The following is a 21373-nucleotide window of genomic DNA, read 5'->3' on the forward strand; positions in this document are numbered from 1 at the left end:
TGGCTGTATTCATCACCAGTTGACATCGCTGAGCTGGAGTTTGCGAGAACGGAATGCAGAGCGGTTGGCGCCGGCCTTGTCCATTCGCTGGCCGGTCGGGGTGCGCTTTTCCTGGGTTGCTTCTGCGGGCTCAGGTTCATTTGAGGCCTCGTAGTTCAGGACTAGGTTCTTGATGCGTTGTTGCTCTTCGCGGTCTGCTTGTTGTTGGCTTCGCATGGCGATGGCGAAGGTCGAGTCTGACGGGAGGTCGATGGTTCGGGTCTTGATATTGTTAGTTTCTATACACGCTATTTGGCGAGGCTGGATGGTTACTTACCTGTTGTTTATTGCCCTTCTTGGTCATCAGTGAGAATGCCATTGTCTTCGGTGCGACTGGGACAGCCGGGACAGGCTCGGGACTCGAATCGCTAGGCATGTTCTCGCGGGGAGGCCGTTTCATAGGCAGGGGAATATCGAAAACGGTCTTGCGTTCGAACCGTCTGGAATCCATACTCTCGGCCATCATCTTCTCAAACTCGCGATCGAATTCAGCCTCAGTAGCAGGGTCCCGCTCCTCCTCTTGTCGGGTGACAATGATCTGCTCATCCTCGGATTCGCTTTCACTATCGTCATTTGCCTCCTGGTTAGGTCCGGAGGCCTGGGGTTTGTTAGAAACTTGGGGTCCTTGAGAGTGAGCAGGGGGTGTGCTCACTTCTGCTTCATCACTAGATTCCTGCTCTTCATCAATGTCAGGGATTGCATCTTCCTCGAAACCCTCATCTGACGAACTGCTCTCCGCGTCTTCTTCCTCAACTTCTCCTTCCACCGGTCTCTCCGAATCCTGCAATTTGTAATTCTGAGCAACAGCCTCGCTGAAAATTCTTGTCGCTTCTTCTGCCTCTGTGGCAAGCTTCCACTGTGGGCGGATAGAAGAGAACGTATCCTGGACAAGGAAGTCCACATCCATGGGCAAGGGGTCCTTGGTGAACAGGTAGTACTGGAAGAACGACAGGAAGAAGTCGAGTTTCTTCTTAGCCGAGCCACGATCAAAGCAGTGACCACATGTATCGAGAAGAGTGCATGCCAAGCGCAGACGGAAATAGTCGTCAGGCAGGTCGAGCATGGTGATTCTTCCAGGAACTGGGGTACCACCTTCATGACCAAAGGTGATGATACGGTACAGCGTATCAAAAATGACTGGTGAATCAATCATCTTGTAGTTGTAGAGCTCACCCAGGTACTTGACTTCCGCAATGCGCTTCTGATTGAACTTGAAGTCGTTCTGCTCGAGGCCAAGTGTGATTTGCTCCAGGATATTGTCGACGATTCCGATCACAAAGTCCTGGTGGTACCGGTACAAAGCACTGATGAGAATCGCCAGAAGGTGGATGCTGCCGTATTTGACCTTGACTGGTTTGCTGAACACGCGTTCCAAGATTTCAACAACCTCCTGCTCCTCCCAGTGAAGTTTGCGAATGGACTTCAAAATCTTGGTGTAGTTGCGCTTGTTCATGTCCAAGTAGATCAATCGGCGGATGTACTGCTCCATGGGGGTGCGTTCCTTCTGCTGGATGGCAGGGCGTGGTGGGGGATCCACGTAGTAGATGGCGTTCTCGATGACCATACGCTCCTGTTGGGCCAGGTGTTGGACGGCCTTCTTGCGGCTCAGAGTCTCAAGGAAGGATGCCATTCGGGGTGATGTGTCCGGGTTGCGCAGCAAGTAACGGCCGCAGTTTTCCAGTAGGTTTCCGATGATCTCAATGTTCATGCGTGAGAAGTCGTCAAGCGAAACCTTGAAACAATGGAAGATAATATGCTCTGGGACCACGCCGAACTTTGTGAGTTCAGCTAGGTAGCGCACATTGCCCATGCGTACTTGGCCAAGGAACTCCTTCGCTTTGCGGCGCTGCAAACTTCTGAACTCCTCGTCGAGGTAGGTGGTGATTCCTTGCGGGATATCTGGAAGGTACTGTCCAAGGGTTGCAACTAGGCGAGAGTACAGCGGCAAAAGATCAACGCGGCCCTTGGGAATGTCCGACACAGCTTTGACCAGTCTGTTGCGTGATGCCTTCGAGTTGACCCAGCAGAAATCCAGAGCGAATTGGTCGACTTGATCCTTGGTCTGCAGCTCCGAAAGCTTGGCCAAGAGAGAATCCACCTGAGCGCCCACCGTCTTACTCGCGATTGCAGTCGATTGATCATCCGCCTCAGCGGCGGACTTCTCATTCGCAGCCTCTATCGAGTCATTAGTATCACCCTCAGTCTTCTTTCCACTCTCTTCTTCACTCTTCTTTTTCTTGCCATCTTCCAACAACACCGCCGGCACCTTCCCCTTCAGGTCGACAAGATTCTCGTAAAAGCGTCTCTCTTCTTCGTCTTCCCAAATTCCAGCACCTTCACCCTGGCCGCGCAGGTAGTCAGCGGCCTTAACAAGGCCAATCCCACCGCTGGTCGAAGCGTCGGTGGTCTCTTTTTCAGCAAGATCGGGCATCTCGGTCCCCAGAGCCTCACACAGCACCTGGGTGTTGGCCACAAGCTTCTCCAGCGATTTGGTCTGCTTTTCGAAGTTGGATTGACGGTCCTCAAAGATTTCGCCGCTCTTCACGTATGCTTCAGCGTTGCGACGGTTTTGCGCTGCCAGTGCTCTCTGATCCCGAACCACATGCGCCTTCACATCGTCAAGATACCGGTTCAAGATATTCCGGAATCGCTGCTGGGTCTTCTCGGGGGTCAACGGCAGGTCGGCTTCGGTATTCGATTCGCCGTTGTTCTCGGCATGCGCATCACTGGAAGTAGTAGCACCATCCGCCTCGACAGTCTTCCTTCCATCTTCGGCGAGCTTCGAACCGACAATATCCCAGCTGAAACTCTTCACGAAGAGCACAGCGAGCGGCAGATTCGTATGGTCGCGGTCATGTCCGAGCAATTCCTTCAGAACCTCCAACGGGAACGGCTCAGCCTGCTTGTCCTGATCCTTCGTTCCAGCCGCGGGCGATTTAACTTTGAGAGGTGCGTCCGATGTCTTGCCACCAATGCCGACGACACCATCCTTGCCCTTCGCGCCCAGATCCTCAGGCCGCTCAACGTCATCCAGAGTCTTGAGAACATTGACCAGCCAAAGCTCGGTGATGACCCTGAGAAGGATGCGATGGCGAGATAAGCGGTCCTTCTCTTCCCGTTCGCGAATCTCCTGCGTCAAAGCCTTCAACTGCGCCTTGTCCGGTGTGCTCAGACCGCGGCCAAGCAGCCAACCAATCTGTCGCGTAAACTCCCATGGTCCGAAGCGCTGGTGTAGCGCGCTGACAACTTCAACCCCTGCGGCGATTTCTCCCGGCGATTTGAGTTTGCACAGTCCTTCATAGCAGGCGGAGATGATCTCGGAGAGGTACTTATGGAGCGACAGGGTGCGGATGTCAGCGAGGAAAGTGGACAGGGCGGAGGCACTGATTCCGGTGCGAAGCCGTTTAATGAAGGCGGTGTTCTTTTTCAGCGCTGAGTCGAGGGATTTGCTCGTGGTGAATATATCTGTGTTGGTGTTAATCTCTGTATCACATTGGTCATGGGGAGGGACTGCGAGGAAGTCCCAGTTCCATCGTCACCACCATGACTAGGGGAGGGGTGCTGTTCATACCGGATTCACCTGCCCAGGCTCGCTCATTTAAGTCGCGGAGCTCCCCTTTGAGGATATGTTAGTCTTTGTAGGGTGAGTCTTGGGTCTGAAATCTGTACTTTTCCGCTGGCGATCCATCTTCTGTGTGTCCACAGGTTCAATCGTGGGGTCCTTTCTGAACGTCCGAAAGGAATGCGCTTAGGTGACTGAAACGCCACATTGGGGAATGAAGAATGCAGAGAGGAGAATAGCAAGAGCTTAAGAAAGCTGAAAGCTGAAAGTTGAAAGCCGAAAGCTGGAGAAGGCCGAGTTCCCAAGGCGGTGCGGAGGTTGGACTTTTTGCTTATCCGATAACGTTACTTCATCTTTGATAGTCAGAGAGTATACATCTATACGGATATGCGAAGCTATAAAGAGTATATATTCATTCTGTTACTTTTTACTTCAATCTCACTCCTAGATATAACCAGACGATCTCAACCTCGATATCATATCAATCCCAATTCCAATCCCAATTCCACCCCCACTTCCACACCAAAGACCGATCCCAGAACTAAGCAAAAGCACCAGTATCCATGCCAGATCCAAAGACCACCTTAATACCCACTATGAGCCTCCGTAAACCCCATCTCCTTTCCCTGCTCGGACCCGAGCAACCGTTCTTGTAGCTGATGCTTCTGATCCTGGCTACTCCAGCTCTGGCGACGATTAAACGTAGGCTTCCATTCGTCCCGGGTGGCATTAATGGACTCGATTTTCTCAGTGGAGTCAAGGTCTCGAGATTTAGGGAGTATGATAGTTGCCTCCCTGTGCATCTCTTCAAAGGGTTTGTGTTCTTCGTTGGGGGGCATTGTGGTAGATGGTGTATATCGCAGATCGTAGACCGAATATAGTAGATACGATGTGAGATAATATGTAAAACGGAAGGTTTAGCCCGTCGATTGTTGTAACTTCAATGCGAGAAAGATATCAGCTGGATTGAACCGAGGAAACACCTTCATGCAGCTTGGTTCATACCCTCTTATATACTTCGTGGTGAGGGGTATGTAAAGTCAAACTGAGTGGCGTGGAATCCGAGATCCCGGAAGATATTGCAGTGGAACGTGCGAAAGGGCCTCGCACAAGGTAATTGAGAGGAATATTTCCTCTGCGATCGAATGATGTTCGTTGGGATGGGGATATACGGTATGACGTGTGGTGGCGATGGAATCATTTTGTCCCGACAAATTGAGATGCTGTGATTGAGTTTGTGTGGAAAGGTTGTTGATTCATTCTTTAATTTATGACAACATTGATAAATTTTCAATTGTTGTACTTGTGCTCGCGCTGACATGGTGACCTGACTAACGGTGATGGGATGATGACGGTTACAATGATGGTGATGATAACGGTGTGAACCCTGCGGTGAGAATCTGTTGTATTACCTCCTTGGTGGTTGCTACAGAGCTCATGTCTATCATGCGAATATCACATTGTACTGAGTACATGCATGTACCAACTTTGCATGATATGATTGGGTGGCAGGACATCCACTACTACCGCACGCTCTCCTACATTCAAAGACCATATTGCAATAGTAACACACTAAATTTGACGAGCTAGCATACAGGTCATGATTGCGTTCAACCATCGAAAAGCAGACCCAGGAAAAGGCAAAAACCGACGAGGCAAAAGGCAGAGGGTAAGGTACAAGTATAGTCCGCAAGGTACGCGTGACATGAGAGTGGACTGTCTAGGTAATAGACTGACACACAAGTGAAGCTGGCAAATAGGTTTTCTTTTCAAAGAAAAAGACAAGTGCAACACGCAATGAGAGCTGTTAGCAAGAGAGAACCCTGCAAAGCAAACAAAGCAGTTGACTTCAAAAAGCATCATGGGAAACCAATTTTGGCTCTATAAGGCCCACCAGAAACCAAGCCGATATACAGGCGCTTTTGGGACACCACATATCGTACAAGACAAGTCGATATTGAGAAAAACAAGGAGAAATACCCCCAGAAAGCAGAGCAGAAAGAGAAAGGAACAAGAATAATCAATTAAAATCAGGGTATGCCTCACGCCACGCTATGCGAACAACACCCTGGTCAAGTAGACCAGGGGCGACAAAGAATCACTGCAAATATGTACTGAGAAAGCCCATCCTATGACGGAAAGACATGGGACTTTTGGTCAATGATTCATTTGGGCTTGCGCCAGAAGTATTGCTGATAGGGTGTTAGTCAGGTCCATAATTGCAAACATCCATGAAGGAACATGGATACTAACCTTGTGCTGCTTCCGACAGTTACGCAGCCCAGGCTTGCGAAGATCATTGACCACAGCAGACCGTCTCATCACGTCGTCATCCTCATCGGGGATGTAATAGTATTCACTCTCGAGGGGCTTGCCAGCGGCATCCTTTCCTTCACGGGCAACTCTTCCAATGAACTTGGTTGTTTCCAGGACGGTACGAATCTCAGACTTCGAGGGTCCTGAGATGTTCGCATGGCTGGATCGCCAGTACGCAGGGGGGAGGTTGTTCAGGATAGTAGAGAAGGGTGTCGACGAGAGACGGGAGAAGGCCAATTGGTTGGCAGCATGGTTGCGGACTCTCTCGAACCGTTCATCGTTGTACTGGGGTTTGGCCTCGGGGGTATCGTGTTCCTGATCCTCATGGGCTTTGGCAGGCTGTCTGGGAGACCGGGTAGGCTGGAGGGGCTGGGCTGGCAGCAAGCTGCGTGGGGAGCGAGCAGTCCGAACTGGTGAATCACCTGCACGGAAAGACGCCATACGGGGAAGAAGATTCTCGCCAAATGGACCAAAGGAGTGGACAATAGGGTCGTTCTCCTCGTCGTTGTCGGAGAATTCCTCGGATCTACTGTGGTCACTGAACTCGCTCGCATGAGAGGTGTTGAGCATAGCAGTGGCACGACGGGCGCTCTGGGAGGTCACACCAGTAACAGTGTTGTTACGTTTCAATGGGGATGGCTCATCCTCGAAGACAACAACATCGACGCGAGACCGAGAAGGTGTGAAGATAGGCGAGGATGGGAGAATGGCATGCTTGACAGCAGGCGACGGGGACACAGGTGAAGCCAGACGCTGACGTTCCAGTAGTGGACTTTCCTGAAGCTCACGTCGAGACTGACGTCTCTGTGTAGGTGTAGCTTCATCACTGGTCTGTTCAGAGTCAGTAGAAGGGCAGTCCCTCCGGTCACCGCGAGGCCATTGCACCAGCACGCGAGCATCGTGAACATCGATCATGATATCCGCATCTTTAATGTCCGACGTGAAGGTCTTTCCCTTGGCCAGGTCATATTTCCTCCCTTGGCAGTGGATCTTGATTCCATTCCATCCCATGCACACGATCTCAACCCTATCCCGATCGAACGGGTTCGGAGCAGGCTTGTATGTAGCCTTGACATGAACACGAGAGATCATGCGACTGGCAGCAAGCTGGTGGTGACATGAGACACTGGATCGACCCATCAAAATAGGCTCACCATTCTCCAACAGCATTATCGAGGGTACGGCAGACAGGGGAGCCCGTTCGAGGGCGGCGGAAAAAGACCGGGGCAACGAAGGACGGGAGGTAGCGACACCTGGAGGGGGAGACGACGACATAATATGAGTTGATGAGGTCGGAACTGGCGTGGGATAGGTCGAGACTTCGGGTTCGCGTGCTACACGTTTGTGAGGCCGAGGAAGGGAGGGCGATGAGCTCAAAGGCTCAAAGGCAGGCAGCAATGCTGCTGGACGTTTCATGCCAACAGCTTGAGCAGCAAGGCTACTCTTGAATGGAGAAGACTCCATGGTATTTAGTGGGACGAAGTCGTCACGAGCTCACACTCACGAAAAAAAACCCTGAGTCGAGGTCGAGGACCCGCGTCACCGCGTGTTGTATGAACAGAAAAGGCCTTGAGGGTGGTAGGAAGAGACGTAAAAGACGTCAGGGCCTCCCCTAAAGAACAGGGTGTGGGTGGGAGGAAAGGAATTGGTCAAGGAGTAAGGAGGAGAAGCATTGAAGAAAAAGGCAGGTGTGTGGTGGTGGAATGCCCTGGGGCGGAGCGTCTCGTCCCTGCGCGGAAATGCACGCTTACAGCCCGAGACGCGTTCGATAGGCGCCCCGGACACTCCACAATTTATTCGCGATTTTAATAAATTTATGTAGGTAATTGAGATATACATTTCTAATAAACTACAGACAAAAAACGTGAAATGGCGCGATTTGGAGGGTTGTTTTGCTGTAATTCAAGGTGTCAACTCTATACACTTCGAAATGACAAAGCGCGTCCGCGTCTCAAGTCACGTGTCGGTGACCTCACGCGAGTTTTGGTAGCTACGGTCACCGTCAGGAATGGTATTCTTCATAGCCAACATAGTTACCTCTGTTAAGTATGTATATCATTGATAAGAAGATATGATCATATCCCACCTGGGCAGCCCTTGTGTATAGATGGTCAGTCAGATCCTTCAGTACTAGTGCATCGACGTATTGAACAAAACCCAGACGACTATACAATTAGCACAGAACCACAGAACCCCACTGCTGTCACGAAATGGGCATCCGACCACCCAGTCGCGTTGCTCCCAGCCCCCAGTTAAGCTGATTCACTTCCCAGCCAACATAATTTGGTACGTGATTGGTCTGGAAGGTTCTCTTCTACAATTGCCAGAAATGAACATAAGCGGTTAGGAGCTGGTAATACGCTGGTTTTGGCGTTCATTTTTCAAGGTGGGGCCTCGGGTAGTTTTCATTTTTGATGTCATGTGTTTTGGTGCATTCAATCACTGTTTTCACGAGATTTGAAGCTCTTCAGTAGATTGCAAGAACCATAATCAGAGTGAAAAATCCCGGGGAAAAAAACAATGAAGATATTTCAGGGGTTTTTAGCACTTTTTTTGCATTATATATTTGGCAACATGGTCTGGGATGTGAATGTCAGCTTGTTCATGCCTGATATATATATAGAGATGACAACTTAAGACACCCCCGGTTTCCTCCAAAGTATCACCCAGCATAAACAATTAGGAATTGGAGATAAGGATAAATAGTATGACTATCGTTACCACTACTTGTATAATCAATGATATAACCATGCATTTTTATAGCTCTTATGTGGAGTCGTGCACTATATCACATCACTGTAGGTGATGGATCACAAACCATAGAATCAAGCGTTCGCCACCACCGGCAATAATTGGCTACTCCCTAACATGAGATGATCGTACATAATCCTTGTTTGAGGACATGTACTTCTAAAGGATCATAGTCGCTAGGTTCTATGTTGTATTCGAACTATACCAACGCTATTCTAGCCAGGGAGAAATTGGGTCGAACCTATGATAGAGGGGGTTTCATACCAGAATATGTGCCTACGTATGTGAAATAATCACCTTCGATGGACGCCAATGCCTAAACTTCGAGTCTTGCCTCTAGCCTTGTTGACGAGGCAAGAGAAAAAGTTGAAGGTATTTGCATTGGCGTCATTTATCAATGCTTGCGTGATATTCTGTACGAAAGGCTCGTATCCCTCTATCAAATTGATGCGGACAAAATATGGACAGACGCGGAGCTGAAAGCCCGTAGCGATCATTATATAGGCAGTGTATTGAGAGAGGTGGAGGGGAAGCAGGAGAGACCACGGGCCATCTTCCTGCCCGCTTTAGTCCTATATAGACAGGCGGTGAACATGACAATAAGAGATGTACACTACTCAGATGATCGAATACCTTGAGCTTCTGGCTAGGCCTTGAAACTTCTCTCCTCATATATGGGTATGATAGGTTTCTATCATGAAGTGATTATGTGGATATGGTTGACCATGCAGAACAGCCTTACGAGGTAAGAAGTCTGAGGAGCGAACTAGAAAACCATAACATTCGATTACCAGAGCAAGTAGTCGATCATTATGGGTCTCCAGTCCACTCCTCAAACCTTCCACCCCATAAGAGGTATGCCCCCATAGTCAACCATGTCGGATGAAAGACCATTATCCAGCGCATGAAAACAAGGAAATCAGATTGAAAACAGAACACACCGAAGAAAAACGCACATTCAGAGAAAGAACCGTAGATCTCGCCGAGACTAGGTCACCCTGACGTATGCTGGGTGCCAGCCGTGGAAGTCTAGTGGCTGGGTGACCGCACCACTGTTACAGAGCCAGCTGCAATGCCTAGTCCATCCAGTGTTAAGCAACCTCTTCACCGTCGCTGTCACAATCAACTTCACAGACGAATTCACCACACCACAACCCCCTGAACAGTGACAAAACCCAAAGGGAAGAAATAGAGCAAGAAGATCCAAAGCTAACGACCAAGCCGAAGACAAAGGAACGAAAGGATAGATTTAATCAAGACTGTTTGGTATCCGGAAGAGATACAGAAGAGAAAGAGAAAATCTAACCGTGACAATAAAACAAATATCGTTCCCGTAAAAAGTAATCGACCAGGGGAAAACATGGTCGTAAGAAATAGAAAAGGGTGGCAACAAGGATTGGATTTCGGTCCAGGTCACACATAAAACAAGATAGAACCTAAGATACACAGAAAGGAAAACACGACACTTCAAGTAAGTAACCATGGTATAGACAAGTGCACGTGTGGAAGGGAGATGAGAGCGTTCCTTCTTCTCGCCTTCGTGCCATTCGCTTTGGGGGCTTTCTGGAGACTGCCACCGACTATGTTATTGAGACGTTTAGTCGTAGAAGACGTAGTAGGCGTTGCCGGAAGTGACACCGACCTAGAAGGTTGATTAGTATCGACAGAAGTCAGGGTATTGGAGAAAGAACTTACAGTGCAGCCGCTGTTGCCGCTGATGGCACCGTTGGAGTCGTAGAAGGTACCACCCTCGTAGCGGCACTCGTCGCTGAGGTTGTCACCAACCAGCTTAACGTTGAAGTCGAGCTTCTTGGTGGTGGTAGGGGTGTTGGGGAAGATGGACAGGAACTTTCCGGAGCTGGTGTAGCCAACGCCGAGGTTGAGGGGAGCCCAGTTACCGATGGGCTCGCTGCCGTCACCCCACTGGCAACCCTTCTCAGTGGAAACACCCTTGGGGTTGACATAGTACTGGGCGGAGGTGGCCTTGCCCTCCCAGTTGAAGTAGGTGTCGCCGTCAGGGCAGGTCAGGGGGTGAGTGGCACCAGAGGCGGCAGACAGAGGAACGGTCTCGGACTCGGTACCAGGGTAGTCAGTACGGCAAACAGCGACGTCGTTGGACATCTGGTTCTTGACGTGGACACCACCAACACCCGCAATGCAAAGCGTCTTGTGGGCAGAGTTGGTGAGATGGAGCTTACCGCCCTTGCACTCCAGACCACCAACGGACTGGCCAGTGCTACCCTGGGTAGTGGGCCACTGGGACTTTTGGTAACCAGCGGGACAGGCGTAAGAGCACATGGCACCATTGTGGCACTCATCGCCGGTAACAGCGGTGACGATGTCGCTGACCAGGTCGTCGACCAGGGTCACGTACTGGATACCAGAGTAACCACCGAGACCGAGGTAGTCGAGGGCGACGGCACCGTATTCGGAGGGGAAAGTACCACAGTCGATCTCTCCATCGGGGAATTCGGCGGTGAGACCGGTGGCACCGGAGCTGGAGGCGGTGCTGGTAGCGGCAACAGTGGCAGAGCTGGTGGAGCTTGTGGGCTCGACGGTGCTGCTGGAGCTGGCAGGAGTGATCGCAGCGGCGGTCTCCTGGAGGATAGCGGGAGCAATGGTGGAGGTGGGAGCAGTGGTGGAGGTCGAGGTAGGAGCGGCAGTGCTGGTGCTGGAGGACGAACAGGCAGCGGCAACGGCGCTATCGAGCCACTTGAGCTTGCCATCGGCGAGACCCTGGCAAGCCTCACTGATGCCGATAGCCTCGGGGGTACCGTCGTTCAGCACGACGAATTCGTACTTAACGGCGTCGTCGGTGGTGCGCTTGTTGTGATGGTGAGCGTGTCCATGGCCATGGGCGGTCGCGAGACCAGCTGTTGCCAGCACGGCAACAGTGTTGGTGAACTTCATTGTTTCAGCTGAAGTCTATTGAGAAGATATGTTAGTCGCGTCCAATGCATGGTGTAATTGTTGTCCCATGTCCATTGTGCTATATATCAAGTCGCATGGCCCAAACGCGCGACACTTCTTTGTAGATAGTAGCGCGTGGTCGCATAACTGTGTTGTCGCACAACATTGGAGGGCTTTGTTCCTCGACCCAGCAGACGATGGGTCCCCATCGCGCTACCTGTCGCAGATAGAAAGAACGGGAGATTGCACATACATCAAATCAAAGCAAGCCGGCGCGGTTTCGAATAAGCTGTACAGAAGAGAAGGACAGTTGAGCTTTCCTGGTTAAATGAGTGTGTTAGAGGGACTGAATCTCTCTGGTCGGATGGGAAAACTTCGAATGAACTGGAGACTGGGGAAGAAGGGAGGATACAAAAAGGAGGGGGGTCGGGCCATGTCCCAAAGGCGTTAGCGTGATACTTTCCATTACCAGAAAAAGGGGGAGTATAGTCTCACACTGCCTAGTGGGCCTATGTGCCCTTGGCAACTCCTATTCGCTTCTAATAGCATATCATATAGGTAACAATAATACATACATACATGTATTCACGCTCTTTTTACTCTATCCTTCGTGGCTTTTCCGTTCAGTGGTTCTCCAAGGCTACCAATCCTTTGTTTACTTGGTCCCTGGACCTGGGCGTCGAAACGAGATTAAACTGCCAGGGGCCACCAATGAAAACACTACCCGGGCCCCCTTGGGCCCCCGTTATTCAGGTACCCCAATCAGAGTCAACCTCAAATTCCTTGCGTATCCATGGGTACCAACTGTTCAATTTTGCATATATGATTACCTTTTCACATATACTTCTGGTCCGTGATCGCCAAGGGGCATTTGGACATCTGTACCGTCCACTTGTAACTTACATGTACATGTACATCTATACCCCTAACAGAACAGCAGGGGATCTCACCTGGCAGACTCTGTTCTCTTAACATCCGACCAGTTCATACGGTAAAAGTATAATGAATTATCTGTCCGAACATGGTCTCCAATATAATATCAGAGAAAGCAGTCCGTAAAAGATACCAAAATTGCGATGACGACTCCACGTCTTTTTAATTAAACTCAGAGCGCATCTCCATTACCCACTTTCCTTTGCAGTAGCGGCGCTTGCTGTTATGGACGATTAGCACACTCAGACCATTGGAATTATAATGATAAGCGAGCTAGAAGCTGGTCTTGTCGATCCACAGCAATCTTAATTCCGTACACGGCACGGCCTTGTCCGCGTCATAGCTCTACACTGTAGCATTACACTAGAGGTATCAATTCCAACGTCCCGAATTACGGTTCGCCCACGTTATCCTCCATTTTCTGTCTTTATACTTCAAGCTTCGGAGACATGCTTTTTTACTGCAATGCTGCCCGAACAGCCCTTGAATTTTTGATTTAATGCATGATTTTACAAACACTAAACAGCCAAGTCTCGAATATTGCTGGTAAAATATCGCCAGCTCCACACAATATGCTTCCCTCTGGTTCCGGTCCATTGTTTTGCTGGTGCCTACGCTACGATTCACGCTATACATATTTTAATACAATTTCAGCTGGTATCGATGATAGCTTCATCGGCCCGACTCCCTTTGCAAGCCTCGTTCAAGCGACTTCGGCTACCGCTATCAGACAGATCGTGGGGAGATGCGTGCGCGGCTCCTAGTTTAGTGACTGCTGGTGTGCTCCCCCTCTCCACGTTCATGCATTGATATATTAAAACTGGAGGTATTCCACGGTTCGCCTGTCGGAGAGCCACTCTTGATATCAGTATTAATTAATATTTCTTATATTGTACCCGGCATTGCCGTTATAGTTATAGGGCTTAGTGCCTATATACACAACAGTAACGTGAATTTACTACATGAACAGTACTCCTGATGTTTAATTTACAAGATCTGGCTAGACTTGAAAACCTTGCATTTTTAAGGGCATGTTATATTACCTGCCTGTGCCCGGCACATTAATACCTTGCAGCATCGGTCCTGCACCTCCTTTCCCAGCCTCGACACCGCCAAACCAGCCATCAAAATAACACCTTGGCTCATGTCGTTTTTCAACAGTGCATATCTTCCAAGCTACCACCTTGGGGTCTGATCTTCATAGGATCTCCTTAACCGCCCGCGGACATCTATAAATAGCTACCAAGCCAGCCACGGCGGACTTGGCACTTTACGGAAAAGCGATCAATCCTCATACCCTTGTTTAGCCAGAAGCGAGGGGTCTTCTCCGGAATATTTGAGACACCCTGAAACAAACATGCTAACATCACGGTGACAACAGAGCTTATTCCAGCCGCATGTTATCTTGAAACACGCCTTGTTGGGATGCACACCGTGAGACATCTTGATCAGCTCTTGTCATTTCGGTCATTAGCTGCTTGGGAAAGTCCTTGTGCCCCGGATTAGATTCTGTTTATAATATATATTGCATTGCAAACTGTCGATGGTGAGGTATTCTTCGGTGTAGATATGAACCGGGTTGTTTTCTTGATTACATAGAGAGGGTCTCGCACGGTTAGAATCTTAATTAACCTTAGAGAGGGACAGCCCTGCAGAACTGGTTGATTGTTCAGTGCTATCAACTCACGGTACAATGTGGCACAAGAAATACAAGAAGCCTCACCACTCCCGGTTTGTTTGGTCAATGCATCATCTCCGGAGCCTCCCACAATTCGACCTAGGATTTTAATGATGCAAGATAACTATGCTACCCAAAAATATTGGCCTGATATCTAACTAACCATAGCGTTGATACCTTAGGCGACAAGGCACCAACTGGGTCTGGACTGCCAAGCCGGACAAACTGCCACCGCCTTCCGATTTTTTTTTGAGTCCCGATATCATCGCAAAAAAATTGGAGATGTTCAACGAGTCTACATCTTGCTAAAATGGGCTCCTCTACTACTCAACTCACCTCCAAGGTAGCCTCTGGCTCACCTTACCAGCTCGACAAGTCCCAGGTTAGTATCAATGACCCCCGAGACGCAATTGCGCAAAGTACTTATCGGACTCGAATTAGGCCCTCAAAGCTTCGTCGGCGCTGTTGAAGCACATCAAGTCCTCCAAGGAGGAGAAGGAGAAATCTGCGACCAAGAAGACTTTGATTGGTGACGACTCCGATGACGAGGACACCGCCATCAACCATGAGGCTGTCTGGCTCGTCCTTACCACCAAGCAGCACGTGGTGGACAAGAACCGCCTGAAGCCCGGCAAAATCGCTCTCCCTCACTCTCTCAACACATCTCCCTCTCTCAGCATCTGTGTGATCACTGCCGACCCCCAGCGCAGTGTCAAGGATATCATCGCCGACTCCTCTTTCCCCCAGGAACTTTCCGGCCGTATCGAAAAGGTTATTGGCTTCTCAAAACTCAAGGCCCGTTACCAGAGCTTCGAGAGCCGTCGCCAATTGTTCGCCGAGCACGATGTCTTCCTGGCCGATGATCGTATTGCCATGCGCCTTGTCCAGACCCTTGGCAAGATTTTCTACAAGTCCAGCAAGCGTCCTATTCCCATCCGTATCGCTGAGATTGAGAAGGTCGATGGCAAGCGTGTCAAGAAGGACCCCAAGAAGAACAACAACTCCAAGGAGGAGGAGAAGAAGGCCTCTTTCGCCGCCCCTCTGATTGTCGCCAAGGAGATGGAGCGCGCCTTGAACTGCGCCCCCGTCCAGCTTGCCGCTTCCACCACCGCTTCCGTCCGCGTCGGTTCATCCAAGTTCACCCCCGAGCAGCTGTCCGACAACATCGCAGCTGTCGTCAAAGGTCTGACTGAGAAGTTTGTCGTTAAGGGCTGGAGGAACATCAAGGCTCTGCACATCAAGGGTGCCAATACGATGGCCCTGCCCATCTGGCTCGCCAGTGAATTGTGGGTTGAGGACTCCAACGTGTTGGAGGCTGCCCCCGAGACCGAAGCTATCCAGGACTCCAAGAAGCGCAAGTCTACTGGCGACGCAAAGGCAATCGAGGAGAAGAAGACCAAGAAGACCAAGTCCACAGATGACGAGGAGGCCGCATCAGTGGCTGCCCGGAAGGAGAAGCTCCAGAAGCTCAAGGCTCAGGCCCTCGAGGATGGCGACACAAGCAAGGTCGCCGCCCCGAAGACCGCGGGCAAGAAGAAGAGAAAGTCTACTTCATAATGGTTTTAGCTCTAATGTTTTCTGCATGTAAAGGTATTTCTGGCGTACAAAATATCACGTGTGTCTATTGTTCCTACAGTTCTATATTACGCTAGCAATTGAGATCAAATGATTCAACAAATCAACTCTCCAAACTATGTAGACACAAATGAGTAGATCAATCCCTCCCATCGTCATTCCTGATCAACCTATATGATCACCGCATTAACCGAGTCCGACCTCGGGAGGCGGTCTTGGCATTCCGACGATAGCCACCATCACATCACCGTGAATCGCCGAGCTTCGATCTTGATCTTCCCACCTTGAAAGAACAACCACGAATTCTTTCACCAAGTCGTCAACATGATCCCAATCGCCAGACACTCTGTCCTGCGGGCTGCCCGCACCCAGCTCTATCCGACCCGCACACTGAACCAGTCGGCGCTCGCTCGCCTTCTCTCGACCCTCGCAGTCCTCGAGCAGCGTGATGGCAAGCTGCAGTCCTCGTCTTTGTCCGCAATCGCGGCCGCACAGAAGCTCGGTGGCTCAGTAACGGGCTTCCTCGCCGGCTCTGGTGTTAAGGCTACCTCCGCCGCCGAGGCTGCTAAGATCAAGGGTGTTGAGAAGATCCTGGCTGTTGAGAATGACGCCTACGAGAAGGTATAACCAGTTCTGCAGATACCGAGTGTTGTATTTCAAGAAGCAATAGCTAATGATCCGCTTTCTCGACCTGCAGGGACTCCCAGAAAACTATGCGCCTCTCCTCGTCGAGAACATCAAGAAGGGCGAATTTACCCACATTGTCGCCGGCCACTCCGCCTTCGGCAAGAGCTTGCTACCCCGCGTGGCTGCTCTCCTTGATGTGCAGCAAATTTCCGATATCACCGGTATCGAGAGCGAGGACAGTACGTGAAGACCGACGAAGAAACCCTGACATGTGATACCGCCAGCCCACTAACACGAAACAGCCTTCGTCCGCCCCATCTACGCCGGTAACGCCATCCTGACCGTCCAGTCCACCGACAGCATCAAGGTTATCACCGTGCGAGGTACCGCCTTCCAAGGCGTCGAGACCGAAGGCGGCTCCGCCGAGATTGCCGACGGCGCTGACCCCAACGCCCCCGCCTCGACCGAATGGGTGTCCGAGGAACTGGCCAAGTCTGAGCGTCCCGACCTGGCCACTGCCACCCGTGTTGTGTCCGGAGGCCGTGGTTTGAAATCCAAGGAGGAATTCGACCGCATCATGCTTCCGTTGGCGGACTCGCTTGGTGCTGCTATTGGTGCATCGCGTGCCGCTGTTGACAGTGGCTTTGCCGATAACAGTTTGCAGGTTGGCCAGACTGGTAAGAATGTTGCGCCTCAGCTTTACCTCTGTGCTGGTATCTCTGGTGCTATTCAGCACTTGGCTGGTATGAAGGATAGCAAGGTTATTGCTGCCATTAACAAGGATCCTGAGGCTCCTATCTTCCAAGTTGCTGATGTTGGTCTTGTTGGGGATCTCTTTGAGAAGGTTCCTGAGTTCACTGAGAAGGTTAAGAGCGCATAAGCCGTGTGAATTGTTTGTTTTTTTGTATCATGACCTTTTGAGCAGGTTGGTGCTTTGTTTTGTCTGTTAAATCAACCGTACAGTATACCATTGACTAGAGGGTTAGAGCCACTTTTGGCTTGCTAAATCCAGCATTTTCTTCATTACTTTTGATGTCTGATATAGCCGATATCGCCGAGTAAATCTCATTTTGTAGCATGGTATAACTAAAATGGCATATCTATGGCCTGATGTGCAGGAATATGTTTCAATGACTATATTTTATACATACATAGCATCTTTTTCGAGACAAATACACTACTATGTACAAGCCCAAAGACTGCAACTGGCAAGTACTATGCTTCCAAATCGGGACTAGCGCGCCTCCAGCACGCGTCGCGTCTTTATCAGAGGGGAATTACATCGGACCTTCAACGAACAGACATGACAAGTCCGAACGCTTGAATGCTTCCCTCCTCGCCATCATTCCTGTCCTCATTTGACCCCGCCCTCCACCTCCACTCCGAAGGACCTGTCCACGCCAACACCGCCAATCCTCCCTCCGAGTCATTCTCCGACGATCTCGAGGCAATTCACGAACACCGCCTCGAACAAACACGAAATCGAGTTGTGATTCAGCACCGCGCTTGGGATTTATCAGATATATTTTGCAGTGAGGATGATATAAGACCTGGTTCGCTATTTCAACGTCGATTTACCACGTTGTGGTACTGACCGGAATTTAGCAGATACCCCGACTAAGAAAACCGTTACGACACCCAGAGCAATTGGCCGTACGCCAATCCAGAGCTTATATTTTCTCCCGTCCTCACCACCACTTTCAAAAATGCCGTTCATCTCATCACCTGGCGCGGCAGCGTCCGACAATGCCGCCAACGATGCGCAGAAACGAAAGGCAGAGGAAGGCCCAAAATCAACAGAGCCAAAGCGACAGCGCATGGTTGGAGGTTTCGTCGACGAAGATGAAGAAGACGACCTTGACGCATTCCGTGACGAGCATATGAACAGTCAACACGACTTGCCCGAGCATTTCTTCCAAGAGCCCGCATCGAGTTTACCTGGGATCCCGCCAGTGCAGAAGCCTCCGATACCAGATGCGACTATTGATTCTGCGCCAAAAGCTTCTCGCCAACTCCCAATATTAACACCACGACCTGCGCCGACGGTCTCCAAAAGATTCCAGATCAAGACCTGTGCTGGCAAGACGCATAGTATTTCTACGAAGAAAGCCCGGGCTCTTCCTTCTTATGAGCAAATGATTGCTAGTCGGTCTGAGACGGAAGCTGGAAAGGCTAAGAAGAGTTATTACGGTATCGATATACACCAATTGCTAGATGATGCGGCCAGGGAGACGAAGACATTGAAGGCGAAGCCCAAACCTCAAGTTCAGCCGAGCATTGAGACGAATAATGTGAATCCCAAACAGAAGAAGATTGACTCTGCGATGTGGACCGAGAAATACCGGGCTCGGAAATTTACAGATCTCATTGGAGACGAGCGTACTCATCGCGGAGTGCTTCGCTGGTTGAAGGGATGGGAGCCAATCGTGTTCCCTGGCCTGGCCAAATCTAAAGCGAAAAAAGCTGCCCAGGACGATGAAGATGGCTTTGCGCATCGAAAAGTTCTTCTGCTGAGTGGCCCTCCTGGTCTTGGAAAGACTACACTGGCACATGTATGTGCCAGACAGGCTGGTTACGAAGTCCTTGAAATCAACGCCAGTGATGACCGCAGCCGGGATGTGGTCAAAGGTCGCATTCGTGATGCGCTGGGAACGGAAAATGTCAAGGGTATGAATGTTGAGATCGGTGAACAAAAGGTCCGCCGCGCTGGCAAACCCGTCTGTGTTGTCGTTGATGAAGTCGATGGTGTCGTTGGTGGCTCTGGAAGCGGCGGAGAAGGTGGCTTTATGAAAGCCCTAATTGACTTAGTCCTGCTTGACCAACGGAACTCGAAATGGGCTGCAGAGAACAACGGTAGCAAGAAACGCAAGGGGGATAACTTTAGATTTATGCGACCGTTAATTCTGGTTTGCAATGATCTTTATCACAGCAGTCTTCGACCTCTCCGAGCATCGTCCATTGCAGAGATGGTTAGTGTTCGCCAAGCACCCCTTGAGAACGTTGTTCAGCGAATCAAGGCAATTTTCGTCCGTGAAGGAATCGCCTGCGACAGTGATGGTGCCCGAAGGCTTTGTGAAGCAGCTTGGGGCTTGGCCAGCAGAAAACAGCGCAGTGGCAGGACTACCGGGTCTGCGGAAGGAGATATCCGTAGTGTGCTCGTTGCCGCAGAATTCGTGGCACACAAACTTCGAAACGAGTCTTTGCCCTCATCACTCAGGCTCAGCCGAAACTGGCTTGAGCAGCGAGTCCTGAATGCATCAGCCGAAGGCAGCTCGTTCTTCAAAGAGCTAAGTCGCGGTGGTGTTCGTGAGATCGTCAACCGCGTCTTCACGGAGGGCGCCGGCTTCTCAGACGCACCTGTCGGCATGAGCTTCCAAGATAAGTTCGACGGCCCAAACAGCCGTGTTCCTGTCGGCGTGGCAGATCTGCGCAAGCGACACGCTATTAACCGATTACGGGAGATGGTAGATTCCAGTGGTGACCAAGACCGCTGCGTATCGGATTGTTTCGCCTCGTATCCTATTCAACAATACCAGGATGACAACTACTTCTCCAAGCCCAACACAGCACATGACTGGCTTCATTTCCATGACACGATGTCATCGAAGGTCTACTCATCTCAAGAATGGGAATTAATTCCGTATCTCAGCCAATCGGTCGTTGCTTTCCATCATCTATTCGCGACTGCCGCGGGCAGAACTGAGATTGAAAAGAACGACGATGACGAGGACGTTGAAGAGGCACATCCTTTCTCGGGACCTAGAGCCGACTTCGCTGCCTTTGAAGCCCAGAAGGTCAACCGCGCCACTTTGACTGCCTTCCATAACTCCTTCTCGGCACCAATGGCTCGCATATTCCGATCATCTGAAAGCGTCATCACAGATCTGGTACCACACTTGACTCGCATGCTCTCACCAGACGTGAAACCAGTCATCATCCGCGGAAACGGAGACCAGCGGAGCTCCGCCAGCGTTCGCAAAGAATCAGAACGGGCACTTGTCCAATCTGCGGTGGGTGTCATGACCGGGATGGGAGTGACATTTGAAAAAGTCCGCGTTGAACAAGATGGAAACCATGGAGGATGGGCGTACAGAATGGAACCGTGAGTGAACTCCTTCCCATATATCCAATGATATCTCTATTCTAATAGATACACGATGCTAATTCGAGTCGCAGCCCCATCGACTCACTCATCTACTTCTCAAAAACAAAAGGCAGCACCATTGACTTATCAGGTGGCACAGCACCAGTCCGCTACGCCCTCCGCCAAGTCCTAGACCAGGAATACCGCAAAGCAACAGCGCGCAAGCAACCCGACGCATCAAAGCTAGGCGTAAAGGGACCCAGGAAGTCAGATGAGAGTGCCGCTGCCAAGGCCATCAGAGATGCGGCTGTCAAGCGTGATTTCTTCGGTCGTGTTGTTGAAACCCCTTCTTCTCTGGCCGCGGATTCTGAAGGTGCTGATGGCTTTGCGGATGAGTCTTCCAAGGCTGGGAGGAAGGTCTGGGTTACTTTCCATGAGGGATTCTCGAATGCTGTTCGTAAACCCATTTCCATGGGGGAGTTGTTGGCGGGTTTGTAATTTCACAGGGGCTTTGTATTCTGTTCATTGTTTCAGCGTTTGTCATGGAGTTTGGGGTTGGGATTGGGATTTGCATTTGATGCAAGTGCATCTATGTCTACGATTATTAAAGTTTTACATGGCAATGCACTGCTCTACTCAGACCTCAGGTTAAAAAATAAAGCCAATTATTCCATTGACAAATAGTAAAAAAGGTGATACTCTTAAAAATAAACAATCCTTTCGTTCCCAGACTTGAAAGCCACCGAGATGATTACATCTCAACAAAACAGGAAAGCAAAACCCAACAACAAAAGAAACAAACAGAAAGACAGAAAAGCGAAAGATGTCCACAACCAAAGCACGCAGAGAAAGGCCAAAGAAATGCAAATATTAAGAGCGCGTAAAGGTGGTATCGTAT

General features: G+C 50.3%; 7 protein-coding genes across 7 annotated transcripts; 3 read left to right on the forward strand and 4 right to left on the reverse strand.

The window, feature by feature from the left end:
• Positions 1 to 12: 12 nt before the first annotated feature.
• On the reverse strand, positions 13 to 3727 carry N7508_001883 (regulator of nonsense transcripts 2; the record flags this gene model as incomplete). Its single annotated transcript, XM_058459949.1, has 5 exons — positions 13 to 261; positions 317 to 637; positions 692 to 3549; positions 3611 to 3655; positions 3709 to 3727. The coding sequence occupies 5 exons, from the start codon at positions 3725 to 3727 to the stop codon at positions 13 to 15; spliced, it is 3492 nt and encodes a 1163-aa protein (XP_058323481.1).
• Positions 3728 to 4185: 458 nt separating this feature from the next.
• Positions 4186 to 4440, reverse strand: N7508_001884 (uncharacterized protein; the record flags this gene model as incomplete). Its single annotated transcript, XM_058459950.1, has 1 exon — positions 4186 to 4440. The coding sequence occupies one exon, from the start codon at positions 4438 to 4440 to the stop codon at positions 4186 to 4188; it is 255 nt and encodes an 84-aa protein (XP_058323482.1).
• A 1326-nt stretch (positions 4441 to 5766) lies between these two features.
• Positions 5767 to 7381, reverse strand: fhdA (putative transcription factor Tos4; the record flags this gene model as incomplete). The annotated part of the gene is made up of 2 exons (XM_058459951.1): positions 5767 to 5793; positions 5855 to 7381. The coding sequence occupies 2 exons, from the start codon at positions 7379 to 7381 to the stop codon at positions 5767 to 5769; spliced, it is 1554 nt and encodes a 517-aa protein (XP_058323483.1).
• Positions 7382 to 10265: 2884 nt separating this feature from the next.
• Positions 10266 to 11578, reverse strand: sun1 (SUN family protein UTH1; the record flags this gene model as incomplete). The annotated part of the gene is made up of 2 exons (XM_058459952.1): positions 10266 to 10310; positions 10364 to 11578. The coding sequence occupies 2 exons, from the start codon at positions 11576 to 11578 to the stop codon at positions 10266 to 10268; spliced, it is 1260 nt and encodes a 419-aa protein (XP_058323484.1).
• A 2921-nt stretch (positions 11579 to 14499) lies between these two features.
• Positions 14500 to 15746, forward strand: N7508_001887 (uncharacterized protein; the record flags this gene model as incomplete). Its single annotated transcript, XM_058459953.1, has 2 exons — positions 14500 to 14571; positions 14631 to 15746. 2 exons carry the CDS (start codon positions 14500 to 14502, stop codon positions 15744 to 15746), a joined length of 1188 nt encoding a protein of 395 aa, XP_058323485.1.
• A 342-nt stretch (positions 15747 to 16088) lies between these two features.
• On the forward strand, positions 16089 to 17271 carry N7508_001888 (electron transfer flavoprotein subunit alpha/FixB family protein; the record flags this gene model as incomplete). Its single annotated transcript, XM_058459954.1, has 3 exons — positions 16089 to 16385; positions 16462 to 16630; positions 16694 to 17271. The coding sequence occupies 3 exons, from the start codon at positions 16089 to 16091 to the stop codon at positions 17269 to 17271; spliced, it is 1044 nt and encodes a 347-aa protein (XP_058323486.1).
• Positions 17272 to 17715: 444 nt separating this feature from the next.
• On the forward strand, positions 17716 to 20973 carry N7508_001889 (putative sister chromatid cohesion factor (Chl12); the record flags this gene model as incomplete). The annotated part of the gene is made up of 3 exons (XM_058459955.1): positions 17716 to 17944; positions 17997 to 20493; positions 20568 to 20973. 3 exons carry the CDS (start codon positions 17716 to 17718, stop codon positions 20971 to 20973), a joined length of 3132 nt encoding a protein of 1043 aa, XP_058323487.1.
• Positions 20974 to 21373: the final 400 nt, after the last annotated feature.

This window comes from Penicillium antarcticum, assembly GCF_028974205.1.
Source record: "Penicillium antarcticum strain IBT 31339 chromosome Unknown utg000002l_segment0_segment0, whole genome shotgun sequence".
Lineage (NCBI taxonomy): Eukaryota > Fungi > Ascomycota > Eurotiomycetes > Eurotiales > Aspergillaceae > Penicillium > Penicillium antarcticum.